At 38.1% G+C, this 20,679-nt stretch overlaps 1 protein-coding gene across 3 annotated transcripts in view; it reads right to left on the reverse strand.

Annotated features, from left to right (window-relative positions):
- The window catches only part of Prune2 (prune homolog 2 with BCH domain), a 268,975-nt gene that overhangs the window by 95,605 nt on the left and 152,691 nt on the right, over positions 1-20,679 (reverse strand). For all 3 annotated transcript variants that reach the window (XM_076846070.2, XM_076846071.2, XM_076846069.2), the window contains exon 7: positions 1,216-1,374. In XM_076846070.2, coding sequence (XP_076702185.1) covers positions 1,216-1,374 — 159 coding nt within the window. The remainder of the gene's footprint in view (positions 1-1,215; positions 1,375-20,679) is intronic.

Below are 20,679 nucleotides of genomic sequence, written 5' to 3' on the forward strand. Positions count from 1 at the left end.
GGCTTCTTATCTGGAAGAGAGAAAGCACAGAGAGCAAGAGAGAAAGCACAGAGAGCAAGCTAGAGTACACATGGTGTTAAGAAGCTGATACGGTGCTCTTTGAGGACAGAACAGGAGAATGCAGGAAAGAAAGGAGGCATTGCCTCCAGCCGCCTGGGGATGCATGAGGCGGTGTCTAACCTATTAGTGAGGGACGATGAGGGAAGGAGCATTTGATGCCCACATGGTTCCTCCTGTAACAAGTCACATAGGTTCTTACATTAGAAATCAAGTACACTGGCTTGATACATCCAGTGGTGTCTTCTGATTAATTTTTTCCTAATTATTTTTTATTTCCTGGACTTTGGGGTTAAAAGGCTTAGCCATCAACCTAGAGGATCCAACTGTTAACCTAGTCAGAATCTTAGCTACCACCGACTAACAGATGAAAGCCTCAAGTCACCAGTTACTAAAGCCCGGGCACAAAACAGAAACTAAACCTTGTTAGTTATCACCGAGGAGCAGTCTCAAAAGGAAACAGCATGCCAAGGTAAACTTGCTCTTATTTGAGATAGAAAAACTTGATTTCGTGGATTCGGTTGAGAAGAAAAATTGTCATGGAGCTCTGCCATGGTCTGGATATGATTTGACTGTGTCCTCCAAAAGTTAATGTACTGGAAGCTTGGTCCCCAGGGAGGCAGTGTTGAGGTGGTGGGGACTTAAAAGTTGGGGGGCCTAGTAGGAGGTTATAGGTCTTGGGGGCATCACCCTCAGAGGGATTTATGAAGGTTTCATGGGACTAGATTAGTTCTCATGAGAGTGGGTTGCTATCAAGCAAGTTAAGCCATCTCAACGGACTCTTCTGCTTCCGGTGTCACCGTGTCATCTCTTCTGACTTCTCCCATCAGGGTGACACTATCTGCCTTGAGGTCCTCACCAGAGCCCAAGCAGATGCCAGTGCCATGGTCTTGAAACCCTAGAACTGTGAGTGAAATCAACTTCTTTTCTTTATAAAGCCTCCGGAACTTTCTTATAGCAACCCAAAATGGACACAAGCTCTTTTAAAAGGTCCAATGCACAAAATACCTCCAGCATTTCCTAAAATCAAACGCTAGGACTCTATCTCTTGGGATCAATTTCTTACAAGCTACAAATCCACTCCCATCTCCCACCATGTGTTCTAGAAGCCAGCAGGTCAGGATGCAGTGAAATGGGTTAGGGTGGAAGAGGACTCACCTGACTGCACAGTTCTAGGTTCTGGGAATACACCGCGACCTGCCTCCTTGGCTGCTGCTCCTCTGATAGGTAGCTAGCGAACAGGATAAGGACATCATAACCAAACTTGTCTGAGAATGCTTTCAAATCACTGGTGATATTGCTGTGAAACAGACAATTCTGAAACAACAGGACATTTGATATTAATGTCAGACTGTGAAGAGCTGTGCCACAAATACGTCCAATCTGATGACACATTCGGGACAATATTTATAGTTAGAGTTAAGTGAGATGAATACTTTGCTTTGAGAAAGTTTGACAAATTTTATGCTGTGGCTTAAAATACACTTTTACTTACAGGTTTTCCCAAATCAATGGAGGAAGGACTCTTTGCCATCATTAAGAAATAGCATTACATTAGTAACAAATATCTTAACATCTTTTTCTAAAATACTTATTCAAATCCTTACTTTGCAAAGCATATTTACTCTTATCATTTCTATGAATGTGGGTTATGTTCATAACCTAGTACTAGAAAAATAGGAGGGAATTAGTTTTCTCTATAAAATTTTCATTTTATATTTTTCAATTGTATAATTAAAATTTTAAATATAAAATATTTTGTATTTTATATTTTTATAATTTGAAAATTTTATTTGATGACTATTATTAGTTACAAATAGAAATTCCTGGCGCCTGCGAGGTAGGCAGACCTGCGACCGACCGGGAGAACAGGCCCAGCGACCCGCTGGCATGGTAGACACATCACCCCAATTGGAGGAAGGGCCCAGCTGCCACCCGCAAGGTAGGCAGACTGCGCGTTCTGGAGAAGGGGCACAGCGGCCCGCCAGCCTAGTTGAAAGATCACCCCAATTGGAGGAGAGGCACAGCCGCCGCCTGCGCCTGCAAGGTAGGCAGCCCTGCAACCTGGAGAACAGGCCCAGCAGCCCGCCAGTGTGGTAGACAGATCACCCCTATTGGAGGAGGGGCCCAGTCGTTGCCCGAAAGGTAGGCAGACCACACTACCCGGAGAAGGGGCCCAGCAGCCCACCAGTGTGATAGACAGATCACCCCAATTGGAGGAGGAGCACAGCCGCCGCCCACGCCTGCAAGGGAGACGTTGCAACTATACAAGAGCAATATAAATACATAGGGGAAAAATTCAATAACACAACAGTTTCACTAAGCAGAAAGAAACGCAAGCAGTATGAAAAGACAAGGAAAGAAAGGACCACAAGCAATGCAGGTCAACTCAACTTTAGAAGAGGTAATAGCTGCAGCAGATGGAATGTCACATAAAGAATTCAGGATATACATGCTTCAGATGATCTGGAGTCTCAAGGAAGACATTAGACAGCAAAATCAGACAATGAAAGATCACTTCGACAATGAATTACATAAACAAATCCAAGAAACAAAAGATCAACTATACAGGGAGATAGAGGTTATAAAAAACAAACAAACAGAAATCCTAGAAATGCAGGAAGCAATAAACCAACTTAAAAACTCAAATGAGAGTACTACCAGCAGAGTAGAACACTTAGAAGATAGAACATCAGACAATGAAGACAAAGTATTTCAACTTGAAAAGAACATAGACAGCTCAGCGAGACTGTTAAGAAACCATGAGCAGAACATCCAAGAAATATGGGATAACATAAAGAGACCAAACTTAAGGGTCATTGGGATACAGGAAGGTATAAAGGTCCAAACCAAGGGAATGAGCAATCTGTTCAATGAAATAATATGAGAAAACTTCCCAGACTTGAAGAATGAGACAGAATCCCAAATCCTACAAGCCTACAGGACGCTGAATGTGCAAAATCATAAGAGATCCACACCTAGACACATTATAATGAAGATGCCCAACATACAGAATAAGGAGAGAATTTTAAAAGCTTCAAGAGAAAGGAAGAAGATTACATTTAGGGGTAAACCAATCAGGATAATAGCTAATCTTTCAACACAGACTCTGAAAGCTAGAAGATCCTGGAACAACATATTTCAAACGCTGAAAGAAAATGGGTTCCAACCAAGAATTGTGTATCCAGTGAAATTAAGCTTCAGGATGGAAGATGAAATTAAAACCTTCTACGATAAACAAAAGTTAAAAGAATTTGCAGCTACAAAACCATCTCTTCAAAACATCCTCAGCAAAACACTACAGGAAGAGGAAATTGAAAATAACAATGAAAACCAACATTAGGAGGTAGTACAGTAAGGGGGAAAAAATAATCAAAGAGGAAAAACAAACCATGTTAAGTAACATAAATAAACAAATATGGCTGGAAGAACAATCCATATCTCAATAATAACCCTAAATGTTAATGGCTTAAACTCACCAATTAAGAGACACAGGCTAGTAGAATAGATCAAAAAAAAAAAAAGATCCAACAATATGCTGCCTACAGGAGATGCATTTGATAGGAAAAGACATACATAGACTGAAGGTGAAAGGTTGGGAAAAATCATATCACTCATATGGACTTCGGAAACAAGCAGGGGTGTCCATACTCATATCAAATAAAATAGATTTCAAGCCAAAGTTAATCAAAAGGGATAAAGAGGGACACTACATACTGCTCAAGGGAACCATACACCAACAAGACATAACAATCATAAATATATATGCCCCAAACAATGGTGCAGCTATGTTCATCAAACAAATTCTCCTCAAGTTCAAGAGTCTAATAGACCACCATACAGTAATTATAGGAGACTTCAACACACCTCTCTCACCACTGGACACATCTTCCAAACAAAAGTTGAATAAAGAAACTATAGAACTCAATAATACAATTAATAACCTAGACTTAATTGACATATATAGAATATACCACCCAACATCAAGCAGTTACACTTTTTTCTCAGCAGCACATGGATCCTTCTCAAAAATAGATCATATATTATGTCACAGGGCAACTCTTAGACATTATAAAGGAGTAGAGATAATACCATGCATCTTATCTGATCATAACGGAATGAAACTGAAAATCAACGATAAAAGAAGTAAGGAAAAATCATGCATCACTTGGAGAATGAACAATAGGTTACTAAATGATCAATGGGTTATAGAAGACATCAAGGAGGAAATTAAAAAATTCTTAGAGATAAATGAAAACACACACACAACATATCGGAATCTATGGGACACAATGAAAGCAGTTCTAAGAGGAAAATTCATTGCTTGGAGTTCATTCCTTAAAAAAAGAAAAAACCAACAAATAAATGATCTCACACTTCATCTCAAAATCCTAGAAAAAGAAGAGCAAAACAACAGCAAAAGAAGTAGAAGGCAAGAAATAATTAGAATCAGAGCTGAAATTAATGAAACTGAAACAAAAGAAACAATTGAAAAAATTGACAAAACTAAAAGTTGGTTCTTTGAAAAAATAAATAAGATCGACAGACCCTTAGCCACGCTAACGAAGAGAAGAAGAGAGAGAACTCAAATTACTAGCATACGGGATGAAAAAGGCAATATCACAACAGACACTTCAGAAATACAGAAGATTATCAGAAATTATTTTGAATCCTTATACTCCAATAAAATAGAAGATAGTGAAGGCATCGATAAATTTCTTAAGTCATATGATCTGCCCAAATTGAATCAGGAGGATATAGACAACCTAAACAGACCAATATCAATTGAGGAAATAGAAGAAGCCATCAAAAGACTACCAACTAAGAAAAGCCCAGGACCAGATGGGTATACAGCAGAGTTTTACAAAACCTTTAAAGAAGAACTAATACCAATACTTTTCAAGCTATTCCAGGAATTAGAAAAAGAGGGAGAACTTCCAAATTCATTCTACGAGGCCAACATCACCCTGATTCCTAAACCAGACAAAGACACTTTAAAGAAAGAAAACTACAGACCAGGGCTGGGGATGTGGCTCAAGCGGTAGCGTGCTTGCCTGGCATGCATGTGGCCTGGGTTCGATCCTCAGCACCACATACAAACAAAGATGTTGTGTCCGCCAAATACTAAAAAATAAATATTAAAAAAAAAGAGTTTAAAAAAAAATTTAAAAAAAAAAAGAAAACTACAGACCAATATCTCTAATGAACCTAGATGCAAATATCCTCAATAAAATTCTTGCGAATCAGATACAAAAACATATCAAAAAAATTGTGCACCATGATCAAGTAGGATTCATCCCTGGGATGCAAGGATGGTTCAATATACGGAAATCAATAAATGTTATTCACCACATCAATAGACTTAAAGATAAGAACCATATGATCATCTCGATAGATGCAGAAAAAGCATTCGACAAAGTACAGCATCCCTTTATGTTCAAAACTCTAGAAAAACTAGGGATAACAGGAACATACCTCAATATTGTAAAAGCTATCTATGCTAAGCCTCAGGCTAGCATCATTCTGAACGGAGAAAATTTGAAGGCATTCCCCCTAAAATCTGGAACAAGACAGGGATGCCCTCTCTCACTACTTCTGTTCAACATAGTTCTCGAAACACTGGCCAGAGCAATTAGACAGACGAAAGAAATTAAAGGCATAAAAATAGGAAAAGAAGATCTTAAATTATCACTATTTGCAGATGACATGATTCTATACCTAGAAGACCCAAAAGGGTCTACAAAGAAACTATTAGAGCTAATAAATGAATTCAGCAAAGTGGCAGGATATAAAATCAACACACATAAATCAAAGGCATTCCTGTATATCAGCGACAAATCCTCTGAAATGGAAATGAGTACAACCACTCCATTCACAATATCCTCAAAAATAAAATAAAATACTTGGGAATCAACCTAACAAAAGAGGTGAAAGACTTATACAATGAAAACTACAGAACCCTAAAGAGAGAAATAGAAGAAGATCTTAAAAGATGGAAAAATATACCCTGTTCATGGATAGGCAGAACTAACATCATCAAAATGGCGATATTACCAAAAGTTCTCTCTAGGTTTAATGCAATGCCAATCAAAATCCCAATGGCATTTCTTGTAGAAATAGATAAAGCAATCATGAAATTCACATGGAAAAATAAAAGACCCAGAATAGCAAAAACAACTCTAAGAGGAAGTGTGAATCAGGAGGTATAGAGATACCAGATTTCAAACTATACTACAGAGCAATAATAACAAAAACAGCATGGTACTGGTACCAAAGCAGGCGGGTGGACCAATGGTACAGAATAGAGGACACAGAAAACAATCCACAAAATTATAACTATCTCATATTTGATAAAGGGGCTAAAAGCATGCAATGGAGGAAGGATAGCATCTTCAACAAATGGTGCTGGGAAAACTGGAAATCCATATGCAACAAAATGAAACTGAATCCCTTTCTCTCGCCATGCACAAAAGTTAACGCAAAATGGATCAAGGAGCTTGATATCAAATCAGAGACATGTTATCTGATAGAAGAAAATGTTGGCTATGATCTACATACTGTGGGGTCGGGCTCCAAATTCCTCAATAGGACACCCATAGCACAAGAGTTAATAACTGGAATCAACAAATGGGACTTCCTCAAACTAAAAAGTTTTTTCTCAGTAAAAGAAACAATAGGAGAGATAAATAGGGAGCCTACATCCTGGGAACAAATCTTTACTCCTCACACTTCAGATAGAGCCCTAATATCCAGAGTATACAAAGAACTCAAAAAATTAAACAATAAGAAAACAAATAACCCAATCAACAAATGGGCCAAGGACCTGAATAGACACTTCTCAGAGGAGGACATACAATCAATCAACAAGTACATGAAAAAATGCTCACCATCTCTAGCAGTCAGAGAAATGCAAATCAAAACCACCCTAAGATACCATCTCACTCCAGTAAGATTGGCAGCCATTAGGAAGTCAAACAACAACAAGTGCTGGCGAGGATGTGGGGAAAAGGGTACATTTGTACATTGCTGGTGGGACTGCAAATTGGTGCGGCCAATTTGGAAAGCAGTATGGAGATTTCTTGGAAAGCTGGGAATAGAACCACCATTTGACCAGCTATTCCCCTTCTCGGTCTATTCCCTAAAGACCTAAAAAGAGCATACTACAGGGACACTGCTACATTAATGTTCATAGCAGCACAATTCACAATAGCAAGACTGTGGAACCAACATAGATGCCCTTCAATAGATGAATGGATAAAAAAAATGTGGCATTTATACACAATGGAGTATTACTCTGCATTAAAAAATGACAAAACCATAGAATTTGCAGGGAAATGGATGGCATTAGAGCAGATTATGCTAAGTGAAGCTAGCCAATCCCTAAAAAACAAATGCCAAATGTCTTCTTTGATATAAGGAGAGTAACTAAGAACAGAGTAGGGAGGAAGAGCATGAGAAGAAGATTAACATTAAACAGGGACGAGAGGTGGGAGGGAAAGGGAGAGAGAAGTGAAATTTCATGGAAATAGAAGGAGACCCTCATGGTTATACAAAATTACATTCAAGAGGAAGTGAGGGGAAAGGGAAAAAAAAAACAAGGGGGAGAAATGAATTACAGTAGATGGGGTAGAGAGAGAAGATGGGAGGGGAGGGGAGGGGGGATAGTAGAGGATAGGAAAGGCAGCAGAATACAACAGACACTAGTATGGCAATATGTAAATCAGTGGATGTGTAACCGATGTGATTCTGCAATCTGTATATGGGGTAAAAATTTGAGTTCATAACCCACTTGAATCAAAGTGTGAAATATGATATATCAAGAACTATGTAATGTTTTGAACAACCAACAATAAAAATTAAAAAAAATAAAAAAAGAAATTCCTGAGGATAAAATCAGTTGAGTTTACTGAGTGACTTTTACTGTAGCATAAAAGTGCAGAAGATGTTTATTTATGTGTTTTTTTGTTTTGTGTATGTAGTCCTGGGGATTGAAACAGTGGAACCTTACCCCTGAGTTACATCCCCAGCCCTTCTTTTTAAATTTTATTTTTATTTTGAGACAGGGCCTCACTAAGTTGCTAAGGCTGGCCTTGAACTTGAGATCCCCCTGCTCACCCCAAAAGACTTTTTAAAGAGTTTTGACATCTCGTCTACTAGATGTGGCAGCTATGGAAGAATGAATAATTTCAGAAAGCACCCAAAACTGTGGCCCATATAATCCACAGAAAATGTGCTGGTCTCTTTTTCAGATTTATCTTCAGTGAGAACCACATTGTCTATGTGATTCTCTTCCTGAAAGAAGTACAGTGAAGTCCACGTGCTAGCTCCTAGCACAACAACTGGCACATACTAGATGCTGAAGAACTATTTATTGCATGACAGGAGAGACACATACACAAAATCAATCTGTGCTGCACAATTCTGTGTCATAGCTTACATACATGCATAGAGTCAGTCCCCTATATCTGTGGAATTGATCAACCGTGGATCACATATCTTCTGAAAAAGCAACTTACATTTTGTAAGACAGACCTTTTTCTTTGTCATTATTTATGAAGCAATACACTATAAAATCATTTACATAGCATCTACATTATATTAGATAATACCATATAAGTCATATACATTAAATAAGTAATCTAGAGATGATTTCAAGTATAAGGGAGGATATATGTGGGTTATATGAAAATATTATGCCATTTTATATAGTGGACTTGAACATCTGCAGATTTGATTATTCAAAGAAGATCCTAGAACCAATTCCCCATGGACACTGAGTAATGACTTATATATATGTCCCTACATATGTGTGTGTGTATCTATATAAAAATCACTGCATATAACCAATCAGCTAACAGTTCATTGTGCTAATCAATAAAAAACATCATGATGTCCTCTCAAGAGATTAAACAATTCTATAATTTTTTTCTGATCATAATAGTAATCAGAATTATTCCTGCTGCTGATAAAACAGATTTTTAAATTAATTATTTTTTATTGTATTTATATTTATTTTAATCTAAAAATTGCATTAAATTAATTATTAATTAGTTTTTATTGGTGCATTGTAATTATACACAATAATGGTATTCATTGTGATATACTCATACATATGCACATACCATAATTTGGGCAATCTCATTACCCAATACCTCCTCTTTCCCTCTCCTCCTCCCTCCCATGCTTCTGGTAAAATACTAAGACAATACAGAAATGTATGCCATGGAGAGTGGAAGTGCCTGGGCTCCTCCTCAGTTAACCACCGTGAAGAGCTGAACAGTGCAGCACACACAGCTGCAGTCTTTGTCCACATTAATGTTTGTCAAAGGCAGCTCTTTGTAAATGAAGATTTGGTACTAGAGGATTGGACTATGTACCAGACACCCCAAATAGCCATAATACATGTCCTCTCTAATTCTGCTGAATTGATGTTGAAATCTGTGGGGCCCTTGAGGGAATACATGAGACCTTGGCAGGTGTGTGGGCCCTGCCAATCACAGCCTCTCCAGGAGACTTTGCTGTCTCTTCTGCGGCAGTTACTCTCCTTAGGTGTTGCTGAGAGCCATTAGCCAAGTAGGTATGACAATTTCCTTGCCAGCGTACCCCATGTTGCTTACAGGAAGGACTCCTGGTAAATGGACTTGCTTTGGACATTTTGCAGTGACATTGCATGTAAGGTGACCTTGCTCAAGGACCAGGGCGGATCCGGGTTTAGGGCGGATCAGGGTTTAAGCTCTCCTTGGATTTAGGGCGTTCCCAGTTTAGAACAATCCAGGTTTAGGGCGGTTCCAAGTTTAAGATTATTCCTGCTGGGAATAGGGTGTATCCTGCTGCCTGAGTTCCCCTTGAGTTCTCCCGGGATTCAGAGAGTATTTGGGAGGCAGAGGAGGTGGATTTGGGCAGAGAACGTGGATTTCCCCAGAATGTGTTTGTAGAGGGCCGGTGTGAGATCGGGAATAAAGAAATGCTGTTTGAATCTACAAAGCTGTGGTGGCTCGTGATTTTGTGCCCAGTCAGACTGCGGCAAGGTGTCTTACAAGGCCACTTTTCCTCTCAGACTACAAGGAGTTGCATGTGGGAATCCACAAAGGTCTCAGGCTCTATTGCTGATGAATAAGTTTATAATGCTCCCTTATGATCGCTTTTGGAAACATGTATTCCAGGAGCCATACTGTCACCTTTCGTGCTTTTAATTTATTGTCGGAATTGCATCATAACAATCTTTAAGTAGATTAAACAAACAAACAAATTCACCCATGGTAGAGGTCTATATTTAGAATGTGTCTTTTTTTTCTACTGGACCTCATCTTACACATAATATGAATTTGACAGAAAAAAATATTTCAAATCGTCATTGGTGATCATGTATAACCAGAGAAAAGAAAAGCTGTGCTACAATTGTGTACATTGAATCAAAATACATTCTTCTGTCATATATACCTAATTAGTATAAACAAATTAATTAATAATAAAAAGAACCTCCTCCATGTTGAGCTTTTTGCAATTATGAATTATGAAAGATCTGGTCCTGAAGAAAAACAGGAGTGAGCAACAATTTCCTACATCCTATCTTCAGTACCTAAAGGCTTTGGCAGGAGAAACCCTACAATTTTTCTGTCCAATTTTTTTCATTATGTATATAACCCTCCTTACATTTATAAATCCTTGAAAAAAGACACAAATTTCAAAGAGATTTTCACATATAATAATGATTATCACTATACTCTTGGCTGCCATTCCAACAAGAGAGGGCAGGTTTTGCTCCTATCTGAGCACAAGATTCAAATGCAGAAGAATCAGCTTTATTCAAAGCCACTCTTGGGGACTGTTTGTTATTCAAATATATCAGCGGCATTCAACCTGTCTGGATTCTACTGTGTTATGCTGATGGCTCTAGATTTCCTATCAGACTCCAGCCCAGTAGCACTGACCAAACCTGGCATCTTTATAAAAGTGCATTGTCTGGCCATGTGCAGATCTATGGAAGTCCACTCTGCCTTTTCCACCCAGCCCAGGTGATTCCTTGCACACTGAAATTTGCAAAGCACTGCCTCAGGGAGGCACCTCTCAGTTGATTTATTTTCCTGCAAACCAGTCCTCTGGGCTCTCCACACTATCACAAGGCTTGTACTCACTCACACCCTCCGTCCTGATTCCTCACACTAGCATCATCATAAAAAATCACGCTGGAATGTGTATTTCTGGGCAGCTTGCTAGAAATTCTTATGTAGCAAGTTTTTTAGAAAATGCTAGCATCTGTATTTTCATCATGTCTCTCAAAATGATTTTACAATCACATCTAACAGTGACACTGTCTCAGTTTTCCTCTGGGTAACCCTGAATTCCACAGAATCAAATGAAATATTAATAAAAAAATTACACGAATCATTTTTGGCATATTAGACAAAATACATTTTACAGTAATGCCAAAGCAGAGATTGTCGTCAATGATGCCCTATATACCCTAACATAATTGTTCAAACTGGATTCCATCCTTACTGACCTTAGGATAAGGTGAAGAATTTCAGATTCAGAATAGAATCAAACAAGGGAATGAGTGAGAATCTCAGGAACCCGAGCAGCACAGTCTGTTTGTTCTGCTTTTATGCCGGTGCTGTTTGCATAGGAGATAATTTATTATTGTCTTCTAGCTATGCAGGGAGTCCTGTGCTGCGATGGCTCTTATGTTGCTGACAAGCTAGGCTGGCCCTGAATAAACAGCACTTCATCATCAACACAACACAACTGTAGATACAGGTTGGCATTTTATTTCCCCCATCTGCCTTCTACCTGATAAATTACTGTTTTAGTTACATGTATACAAATACGATTTGTTAATCTGCTCAAACATCTCCAAAACATTTCTCCCACCTTAAGTTAAAATTATATACGTGCATATGCATTCCTAATTAATTTTCTAGGGTTTAAAAAATAAAGAGGACCCTCCCCTTTAATTTACCATCTCCAGCCCAGGCACACACCTCTTGTGCAGTAAGGTCCAGTCTATAATCACTGTATGGAATTGAGGTAGTTCTTTTACTAATCATTGCAAATGACAAAATCCCAGATTGATTCCACCAGTTAGGAAGAACAGCAATTGCTTTCTGCCTCAGTCTCTTGTCATGAGTGGTTCCTAGGATTCCATCATTATGCATTTTTAGAGGTCATGAGTCTTTTTACCTGAGAAATTCCTAGTTTTGAAATAGGAAGGTCTAGAAATACTGGGAGAAAAAGACTTTACTATTTCCCAGTCACAAGCTAAGGTGTCGATCTCAAGAGCTTTAAAAAAGGCCCTGAGGCCCCCAGGCAGAAAAACAGAAATGATCCAGGTCTACTGGATCTGAGATAGCAATCGATAGTGTCCAATAAATTTCCTGTGTTCATAGTTGGAAGTGCACAGGCAATTGCAGTGGAAAATCCCACTCTTACACAATCCTATTTTACTTCTCATTTCACTGCTCTGAAAATTTTAGTCGTTATGCTATATGCTGGTAGCTTCCCTGCATCACATGAAATAAAAGTGATTTAAATAATGTCTTGTAAACATCTGCGTACTTGAATGTGGATAGTCCTTGGGAGAGGAAAGCCCCCGTCTCTTGAACCACTCACACTTGGTCACCTTTTACTGTCTTCTCAGTCTTTCCTGTTGGGTGTTGGGCTCCATTTTTTCCCCCAAACTGCTCTTCTCAGAAGTATCGATCACTTACAGTTTGCCAAATATGAAAATCACTTTCCTGTTCTTGCCCTATTTGACTTTTCTGCAGAATTCCTCAGGTCCCCGCCCGCCTTCCTGAAGCACTTCATTCTCCCAACCTCATGCTCACCTTGTTTTTCTCCCAACTCACTGGCCACTCCTCATTCAGCTTTGCTGGTGGCTCTTCCTTATTAAGCCTTGAAATGTTCATTGTCCCAAACTGTGTTTCCCAGCCTGGCTCACCTTCTCTCTCTATGCATTCTCTTGGAGATCTTATCCAGTCTTTTGGCGTTAAAACCATCCTCCTGCCAGTCAGTGATGACCTAATGCTCCCTGTAAAGGTCTAATCAGCCTCCCAAATACAGGAGGATCCACCTCCTCCCCACTTCTTCTGAATGGCGCCACCAGCCACCCAGCAACTCATGCCAAACATCTAGCTTATTCTTGGTTCCTTTTCCCCTCACTCCTCATATAACCCATCAATGAATCCTTTAAAACATATCTCAAGTCCAAACACTTTTCTAATTTTTTTTTCCATCTTGATTGCTGTCCTAGCCACAGCCACTATCATCTGTGGCCTGAACGTGGGTGACCCATTCCCAGGGTCTACTCTTCCACACTTGTCTCCCTACAGTCAGTTGTCAGTAGGGAGTTATAAAAAATCTAAATCTCATAATGACCTTCTCCTGTCCGGAACTCACCAAAAATTTTCCAGTGCAATTATTGTTTTATGTTTTTAACTGGGAGGAGATAGGTTTCATGTCCTTGAGGGTAAGAGTTTGAATAAATAAATGAAATGGAATAGATGTAACAATAGAAAGAGTTGGAAAATATAAAAGACAATTTGCAATTGGAATACAAACAGCCATAAATAATATGTAAACTCATCAAAAAATTATTTGATAATAAAAATTTTAATCATCTCCTATTATTGATAAATCTTTCTTAAAGATAATCTCATATACATTTTAGAAATACATTCTAAGGAAATAATTGGATATGCACACAAAGTTTGTGGACATAGCTACTTATGGGATTATTACTTTAATAACTAAAACTTGGAAACAAAATCTAAATGTCCAATAACTGAGAAATGATTAGATGAATTATGAAACAATCATAAATGGAATATTATACTGCTATAAAAATCATACTGTAAAGCAATACTTAGTGATACAAAAAACACTCATAGATATCAAATAGAATGTCAGTTCTGTATGTATTCTGGTAACATATTGAGAACTAGCATTAAATGGACATTAAAATACACTGATATTTAAAATTATCACCATTAGGCAAATTGCTAATATTAAACTTCTTATGTCTCTCCATTATTTTAGTGAGCTCCCTGCAAGGTTTCTAGTAAAGGCTTTGGAGCCAGCCAGACAGGAGGTGACCATGGCTCTGCTACTCACTAGCTGAGCTACATGAGTTAATTCATCTCAGAGCCTTGGTTCCCTGAACCCCCATACCCAACAGAGGATTGTCATGAGAACTGAGAATGTGTATAAAAGGTTGGCCTAATGCCTGCCAGACAGCAGACAATAAACATTGGGTCTCCTTCCTTTCCTGGTCCTTAAGCTATCAAGAAGACATTCTCAAAAGCAAACAGGACTGGGTCATAGCTTAGTGGTAGAGCGTTGCCTAGCATGTGTGAGGCACTGGGTTCAGTTCTCAGCACCACATAGAAATAAAATAAAGATATTGTGTCTATCTACAACTAAAAATATTTAAAACAAACAAACAAACAAACAAAAAGCCATTCTCAGATTTATAGGATTAATTTGATTCACAGGACATATTTTGCAAGAGTTCACATATACTACAGTTCTTTGTTTTATAACCCTTACAATATATGTGAGTTCTTGAATGCTAATCAATCACACACATCTTTAAGCCACTTACATGATTGATGTAAAACCTACAAGTGAGATTATGGAGGAAAGTGCACTAAGTGAAATATGAAGCTAAGTCACTTTTAAAATGATATATAAAAGCTGGGGGGTAAGGTTCAGCTCGTTAATAGATTTTTAGCCCTTAATTCCATGTTAGAGTCAATGAATGAACTTGTGTTTGCCACTATATAAACAACAGCTTTTAAAGCATGAAACAAAACAAAACAAACAAAAAAACACATAGTGATTTTTCCTTCAGTTAAATTGCCATGGGTACAGACTTTTCCATCATTTCCCCTCCAACTGCCAAATAACCTGCAGTGACTTTTACTCCTGGTGCTCATTCTCTCCACTTAGGTCCAGCATTGTGGACTACACACACCATCTGAAGTGGTTGTCTCCCTTACAAATTAGAAATGAAATATACTGACTAAGGCTTTTATTACATGAAATAAATTACTTTGTAGCATCAAGGACAAGTTATTCCTAGAATTGTTATATCTGAAAATCTTTTCCTTCTTGCAGGTAATAGAAAAATCAGGTGAGTAGCTATCACTCACAGGTAGGATTCTTGTAGATAAAAATCATTACCAAGATTAAAAACACAGCTTGTACAGCTGCATTTTGAAGAACAGAGAGTCCTAGAGTTTGACGATCCATAACTACTTTGTAAGCACTGTGGGCAACATGGATTGCTGAGTTACTGAAATTTAAGAGTATAGTTTGACATTTATACTCTGCATGGATTTGTTTCTAGACTGAAGGCTTTTTTTTTTTTAAATCAAGATATAAGAAAAATGCTGAGGTATGTATACAAATGTCCTAACTGAAAGCTTTATGATTTATGCTACCAAAATTCTGTTATGATGTTTAAGATATTCAGCAATAATAAAGTCTGATAATTTTGACAGGAAATGATTTATGAGAACACAATATGCATAAATTAAGAGATTTTATTTATTCTGTTTTTATGCATTCTTTAATTGGTAAGCCAAGATATTTCCCATATTCTTCCTAGATATCATTTTTTACACACCATTGTTCTTATATATTTATAGGGGAGCCAAGGCATCTTCATAACTTCACTGGAATCTTTTAAACTATATTATGCATCATATTTTGAAAATGAGTCACATGGTACATATTTTCATTCTTTATAACTAAAGATAAAGACTTTTTGTGAAAATAATTTATGTAAATGAAATATACTAGAATATATAAGTTAATGGATAGCACGTATACCAATATAATTTTATTTGTTGCTCAACTAATTTTATTGACTTAAATCAATGTTATATTGCCTAATATAATTCAAGCATTGATTCTGCATTAGGAATTCTGTTAAATGCTTTGCATCATCTTATTTAAACTTTAAGAAGCTTCTGTGAGGTCAGTAGTTGTCTGCTTTGCACTGAGGAAATGGAGGCTCTGGGAGTTAAGTAGTTTGCATCATGTGTGTGGAAAATGGAACTCCAGTCCAGGTTAGCCTGAAGTCAGAGACCATACTTTCACTCCTGTATTATCCTAATGTGAGGAGATACTGAAGATATTACTCATTAATTCAATTTTAAACTGAATAATAATAAAAATAATAATAAAAATTATTTTAATCTGGATACGGTGGCATAGTTTGTAACCTCAGTGACTCAGTAGGCTGAGGCAGGAGGATTGCAAGTTTGAAGCCAGCCTCGGCAATTTAGCAAGGACTTAAGCAATTGTATCAAAATTAATAATAATGATAATAATAATAATATTTAAAGGGTGGGGATGTGGCTCAGTGGTTAAGTGCCTCTGGGTTAAATCCCCAGTACCAATAAAATAAAATGATATAGTTTAAAATTGTTTTTTCTATTCCATTTATTTCTATTTAGAATGATTCTCCCTTGTCACTATACACAAGTAAGAAACATCCTTGATTTTGACAACTGCTAATAATAATTCACTGCTTAAACTTTTTTTTTTTCTATTCAGTACTGGGTATTGAACTCAGGGTGCTTTACCACTGAGCTACATCTCAGCCCTTTTTGTTTTTTGAGACAGGGTAGTCTCACTGAATTGTTTAGGGCCTTGCTAAGTTGCTGAGACTGGCCTTGAACTTGTGATCCTCCTGCCTCAGTCTCCTGAGCTGCTGGGATTACAGACGTGTGCTACTGTGACCAGGTAAACTTTTGAAGAACTGATATTACCATGCATTACAATTGATTTCCGGTTTCTCACTTACTCTATAAAGTGTAAATGTGGAATGACTGCTAATAATATGTAAGAGCCTAAAGCTGGAAGCCTGAGAAAGCATCTATAAAAAAGAATGTTGTTACATCCTTGCAGCAATAGTATTTTTGAAAAGTTTGGCATCCATGTATATTCAGGAGTGAAAAGAAGCAGTACACACAACCTAATTGCTGGTTATCCAAAATTAGCCCCATGTATTTTCCTTGCTCTAGTAGATTAGACACCCCCAAACAGAAGAATCTACTTTACCATTCAGTGTGTAAGAATCTCATTATTTGAAGACGCTCTCAACATAACTTATCTTCTGCTCAAAAGTCCACAGAAAAGCAAGAATTAGAATTTGTAGAGGGGAGTAGGAAGACTCAAGAGGATTGTTTTGTTTTTCTCTGATGGAGTAGGCATCTTAATAGGAGAAGTCTATAAGAGCAGTCTTCTTATTAAGGCATGACTATCAAAGATATTTATAATAATGTTATCAATCTGCAGGTGCTTTGGTTTAGGTCATGCATATCATAAGTAAGAAAGGAAAATCTAAAAGTCTTAGAAGCAATAAGTCTTATAAGGTGCCCACTTGAAATAATTCCAGAATAGAAGGAATTATTAATTGAAAATTAATTATTTTTAGGTCATGGAACAAGTATTACTTATCCCCATAACCACATCATTAATGAAGAAAGAAAAGAGGTGGTGGGAATTGGGAAATAATTCACCTCAAAGCATAGGTTTAAAATAAGAACTTTAAAAAAAAAATTCTGAGCTGGTTTCAGATTAGCCTGAAATTGAGTTGAAATTCTATCCTTTCCTCAGTATCCCCATCATAAAAAGGAATAGTGTCACACCAGTGAAAAGTTGACCCTGGGCAAAGGTGCTTAAACACTGTGCTTCACCGCAGAAAGTCCTGGACGGACTCTCACGAGCAGTTAGTAGAAGACTTAGATGCCAGGAGGTCTCAACCAATTAAATACAGATAAGTCATCACCTCATAACCAGGTCAGCCTAATTCACAGTTTTCTTTAAGGACAAACGGACAATCACCAAAACTTTCAACTACTGAAAATAGTGAGGAAAGGCAGATGGTTGTTTTCCTGAAGGCCCCTTTCTTGTTCATGTATGTTTCCAAGGATTTTGGGGAATGAATAATTCAGGACTCATGTGCGAAGGGCAACCCAGAGACCAAGCATGCTTTATTTTTGAAATGGCAGAAGCTGGGCAATAGTCTAACTATAAACTAGAAATAACAGCAATAAATTATTTTTATAATTATGTACGCATATAAAAAAATTGGCTTGTTTTGAGCCATGAGCCTGAACACTCAATAGCTTTATTTATTTTCCTTTGTGAAAATAAATCAACTAGCTTCAAGACTATTTAGAAAAAGCAGGAGAACTTCCTTCCTCTCTGGGTTCCTCTTTGTACTTCATGGAAACCACCAGTGGTGTCTCCAGAGCCTGGTGGTACAGGGAGTTACACACGTTTTGGATGCGTCTGAGCTGTGTCAATATTAACCTGACCAAATAAAGATCAAACTGCCTCCTTTGTTCCTCATGCTCTTCACACGGGGAGCACAATATGGCTCTTGTCAGAGGTGCTTCATCATTTGGGCTCAAGGAAACTGTCAGTACAGTTTGGGAGTTCGTTCTTCATGGGCAGATATCCTGATGGGTCTAATGAAGCCTTTCTGCTGACAACTCATTTGCTAAAAATACCCAACCATCACCAAGTTTAAATGGGGAGTGTGGTTGGGTCCTCTTTGCTATCAACTCAATGAAAGTAATTCATTAATTTTTTTGAAGTGTAAAAACATCTATTCATCAAGGCCCACACCTCTCACCGCCCATATATGCGTCTTGCTTGGATCCATTTGCTCACTGATAAACTTTATGTCTTGCTTAAATTGGAATATAATAGGGTAAACACCAATCTTAGAGCACACATGCAGAGCCAACAGTCTGTGTGTGCCATTTGTTGCAATCTGAGCTAATTACCAGAAACCCCCTCCTGAAAACAGATACACTCTGGTGTTTGTGGTTTTATCTTTCTTTGGGGATGTCTGTATGGGGTGCCTGAGGAATTCCTTTTCAGGTAGGACATGGCATTGTTGTGATCCTCTGGATTGCAAGTCACAGGGACTTCACTGGCTTACACAGAAAAACACAGAAGAATTTGGGGAGCATTCTTACAAAAAACGAGGGAGAACTGGGTGAACTGGGACAGCCAGAAGGCTGCTGGCCCCCCTGCCTCTCCACTCTCTTTGGGCTTCATCTGCCCTCCCAAGGTCAAGTGGCAGCCTCGGTGTGGCGGGGAACGTTGGTGGCTGCAGAAAATCAGTGCAGATCTTATAGTTATAGTCAAGAGCCTATTTCCTTTTGATCTTGAGTTCCAAAATCCTGGAGAAATAACTGTGGTTGTTACAATTGGTTTGGTTCCCCTGCTTTGGGGCAAAACAATTGAGGTGGATTGGAAAGACCATAAAACGCAGAGATGGCACTGGTTACAAGGAAATTGGTAGATAAGAGTCGTTTCCTGGAAGAGGGACGATGAGGAAATAAACTCATAGTTGGCACTTCAGATACCAGGCATAAAGGTCTCTCTCTCTCTCACATACACACACACACACACACACACACACACAACACACACACACATGCGATAATACTTCAAATCCTTATTTTATTTCCAGCCAACCCTCATCATAGGAAGAGACGAGATGTTTGGAAAGATAACTTTTGTATTAACTTTGATTTTCATGGAATTTTGCACCCCAATTAAAAAGGGTATCATAGGACAAGAGATGTGGCTCAGCAGTAGAACTCTGCCTAGCATGTGTAAGGACCTGGGTTCAAGCCTCAGCATCACAAAAAGAAAAAGAAAAAGAAAGTGTTTCTAAAATCCATAAAAGTGTTAAACATATAAAATGAAAACTATGTGTGAATAATTAAAAATAAACTATCCAAACAATCAGGAAAAAGAGGCCAAAGCTCCTTTTTTTCTTTTTCTTTTTTTCTTTTTTTTTCTTGTAGGTCAGGTAAGGGAATCTCTTTTTGGTCTCTGAAATCTTCAGAAGCTCAAATCACCACAGCCATAATACTGCTATTGCTGTTAGTAGCATCCACGAGGCCTTATAAATATCTACAGCCCCTGACTTCAAGGTAGAAAGGAAGCCCTGGAGCTTGTTCTGGTAGTATAAGAGTTTATTTGGGTGTTATTATTTTAACCAAGAATTATTTATGAAATGGCTTCAAATAAGCCAAATCCAGGGGGAAACAAACAAACACATTTATCATGGTAAAAATAAATCACTTTAAAGCAGGTTTCCTCCACCGGGGAACTGGCATTTGGGGCTGGACAATTCTTTGTTGCTGGAGGCTGCTCTGTGCGTTGCAGAATGTTTAGCAGCATCCCGGCTGACCACTAGATGCCAATAGCAAACTCCCTATCCCTATTGTGACAATCACCTGTGTCTCCAGACATAGAAAAATGTCCCCTTGGGACAAAGTCAGCCCAGTTAAGAACCACTGCCTTAGAGAATAACAGCAGGAAAGTCTTGTAAACTTAAAAAATAACAAGTCACACGTGCTTTTTTTTTTTTCAGAAATGTTACTCCACAAAGCAAGACACAGTTCATTCTTTCTGGGTAAAGAGGTAGGAATATTATAGAAATAAGTCAGGGATGGGAGCATTTGCATGGACGCTTTATACTAACTGGCCAAAGATTTCCATTTTCTAAGCTGGTATAAATAATGGAATTTCTATCAATTGTCTTTTAGTTAGATTGGTATGCTTATAAACAGCAATTTCATTCTC

Source organism: Callospermophilus lateralis, chromosome 2 (assembly GCF_048772815.1).
Source record: "Callospermophilus lateralis isolate mCalLat2 chromosome 2, mCalLat2.hap1, whole genome shotgun sequence".
In the NCBI taxonomy this organism is placed as follows: domain Eukaryota; kingdom Metazoa; phylum Chordata; class Mammalia; order Rodentia; family Sciuridae; genus Callospermophilus; species Callospermophilus lateralis.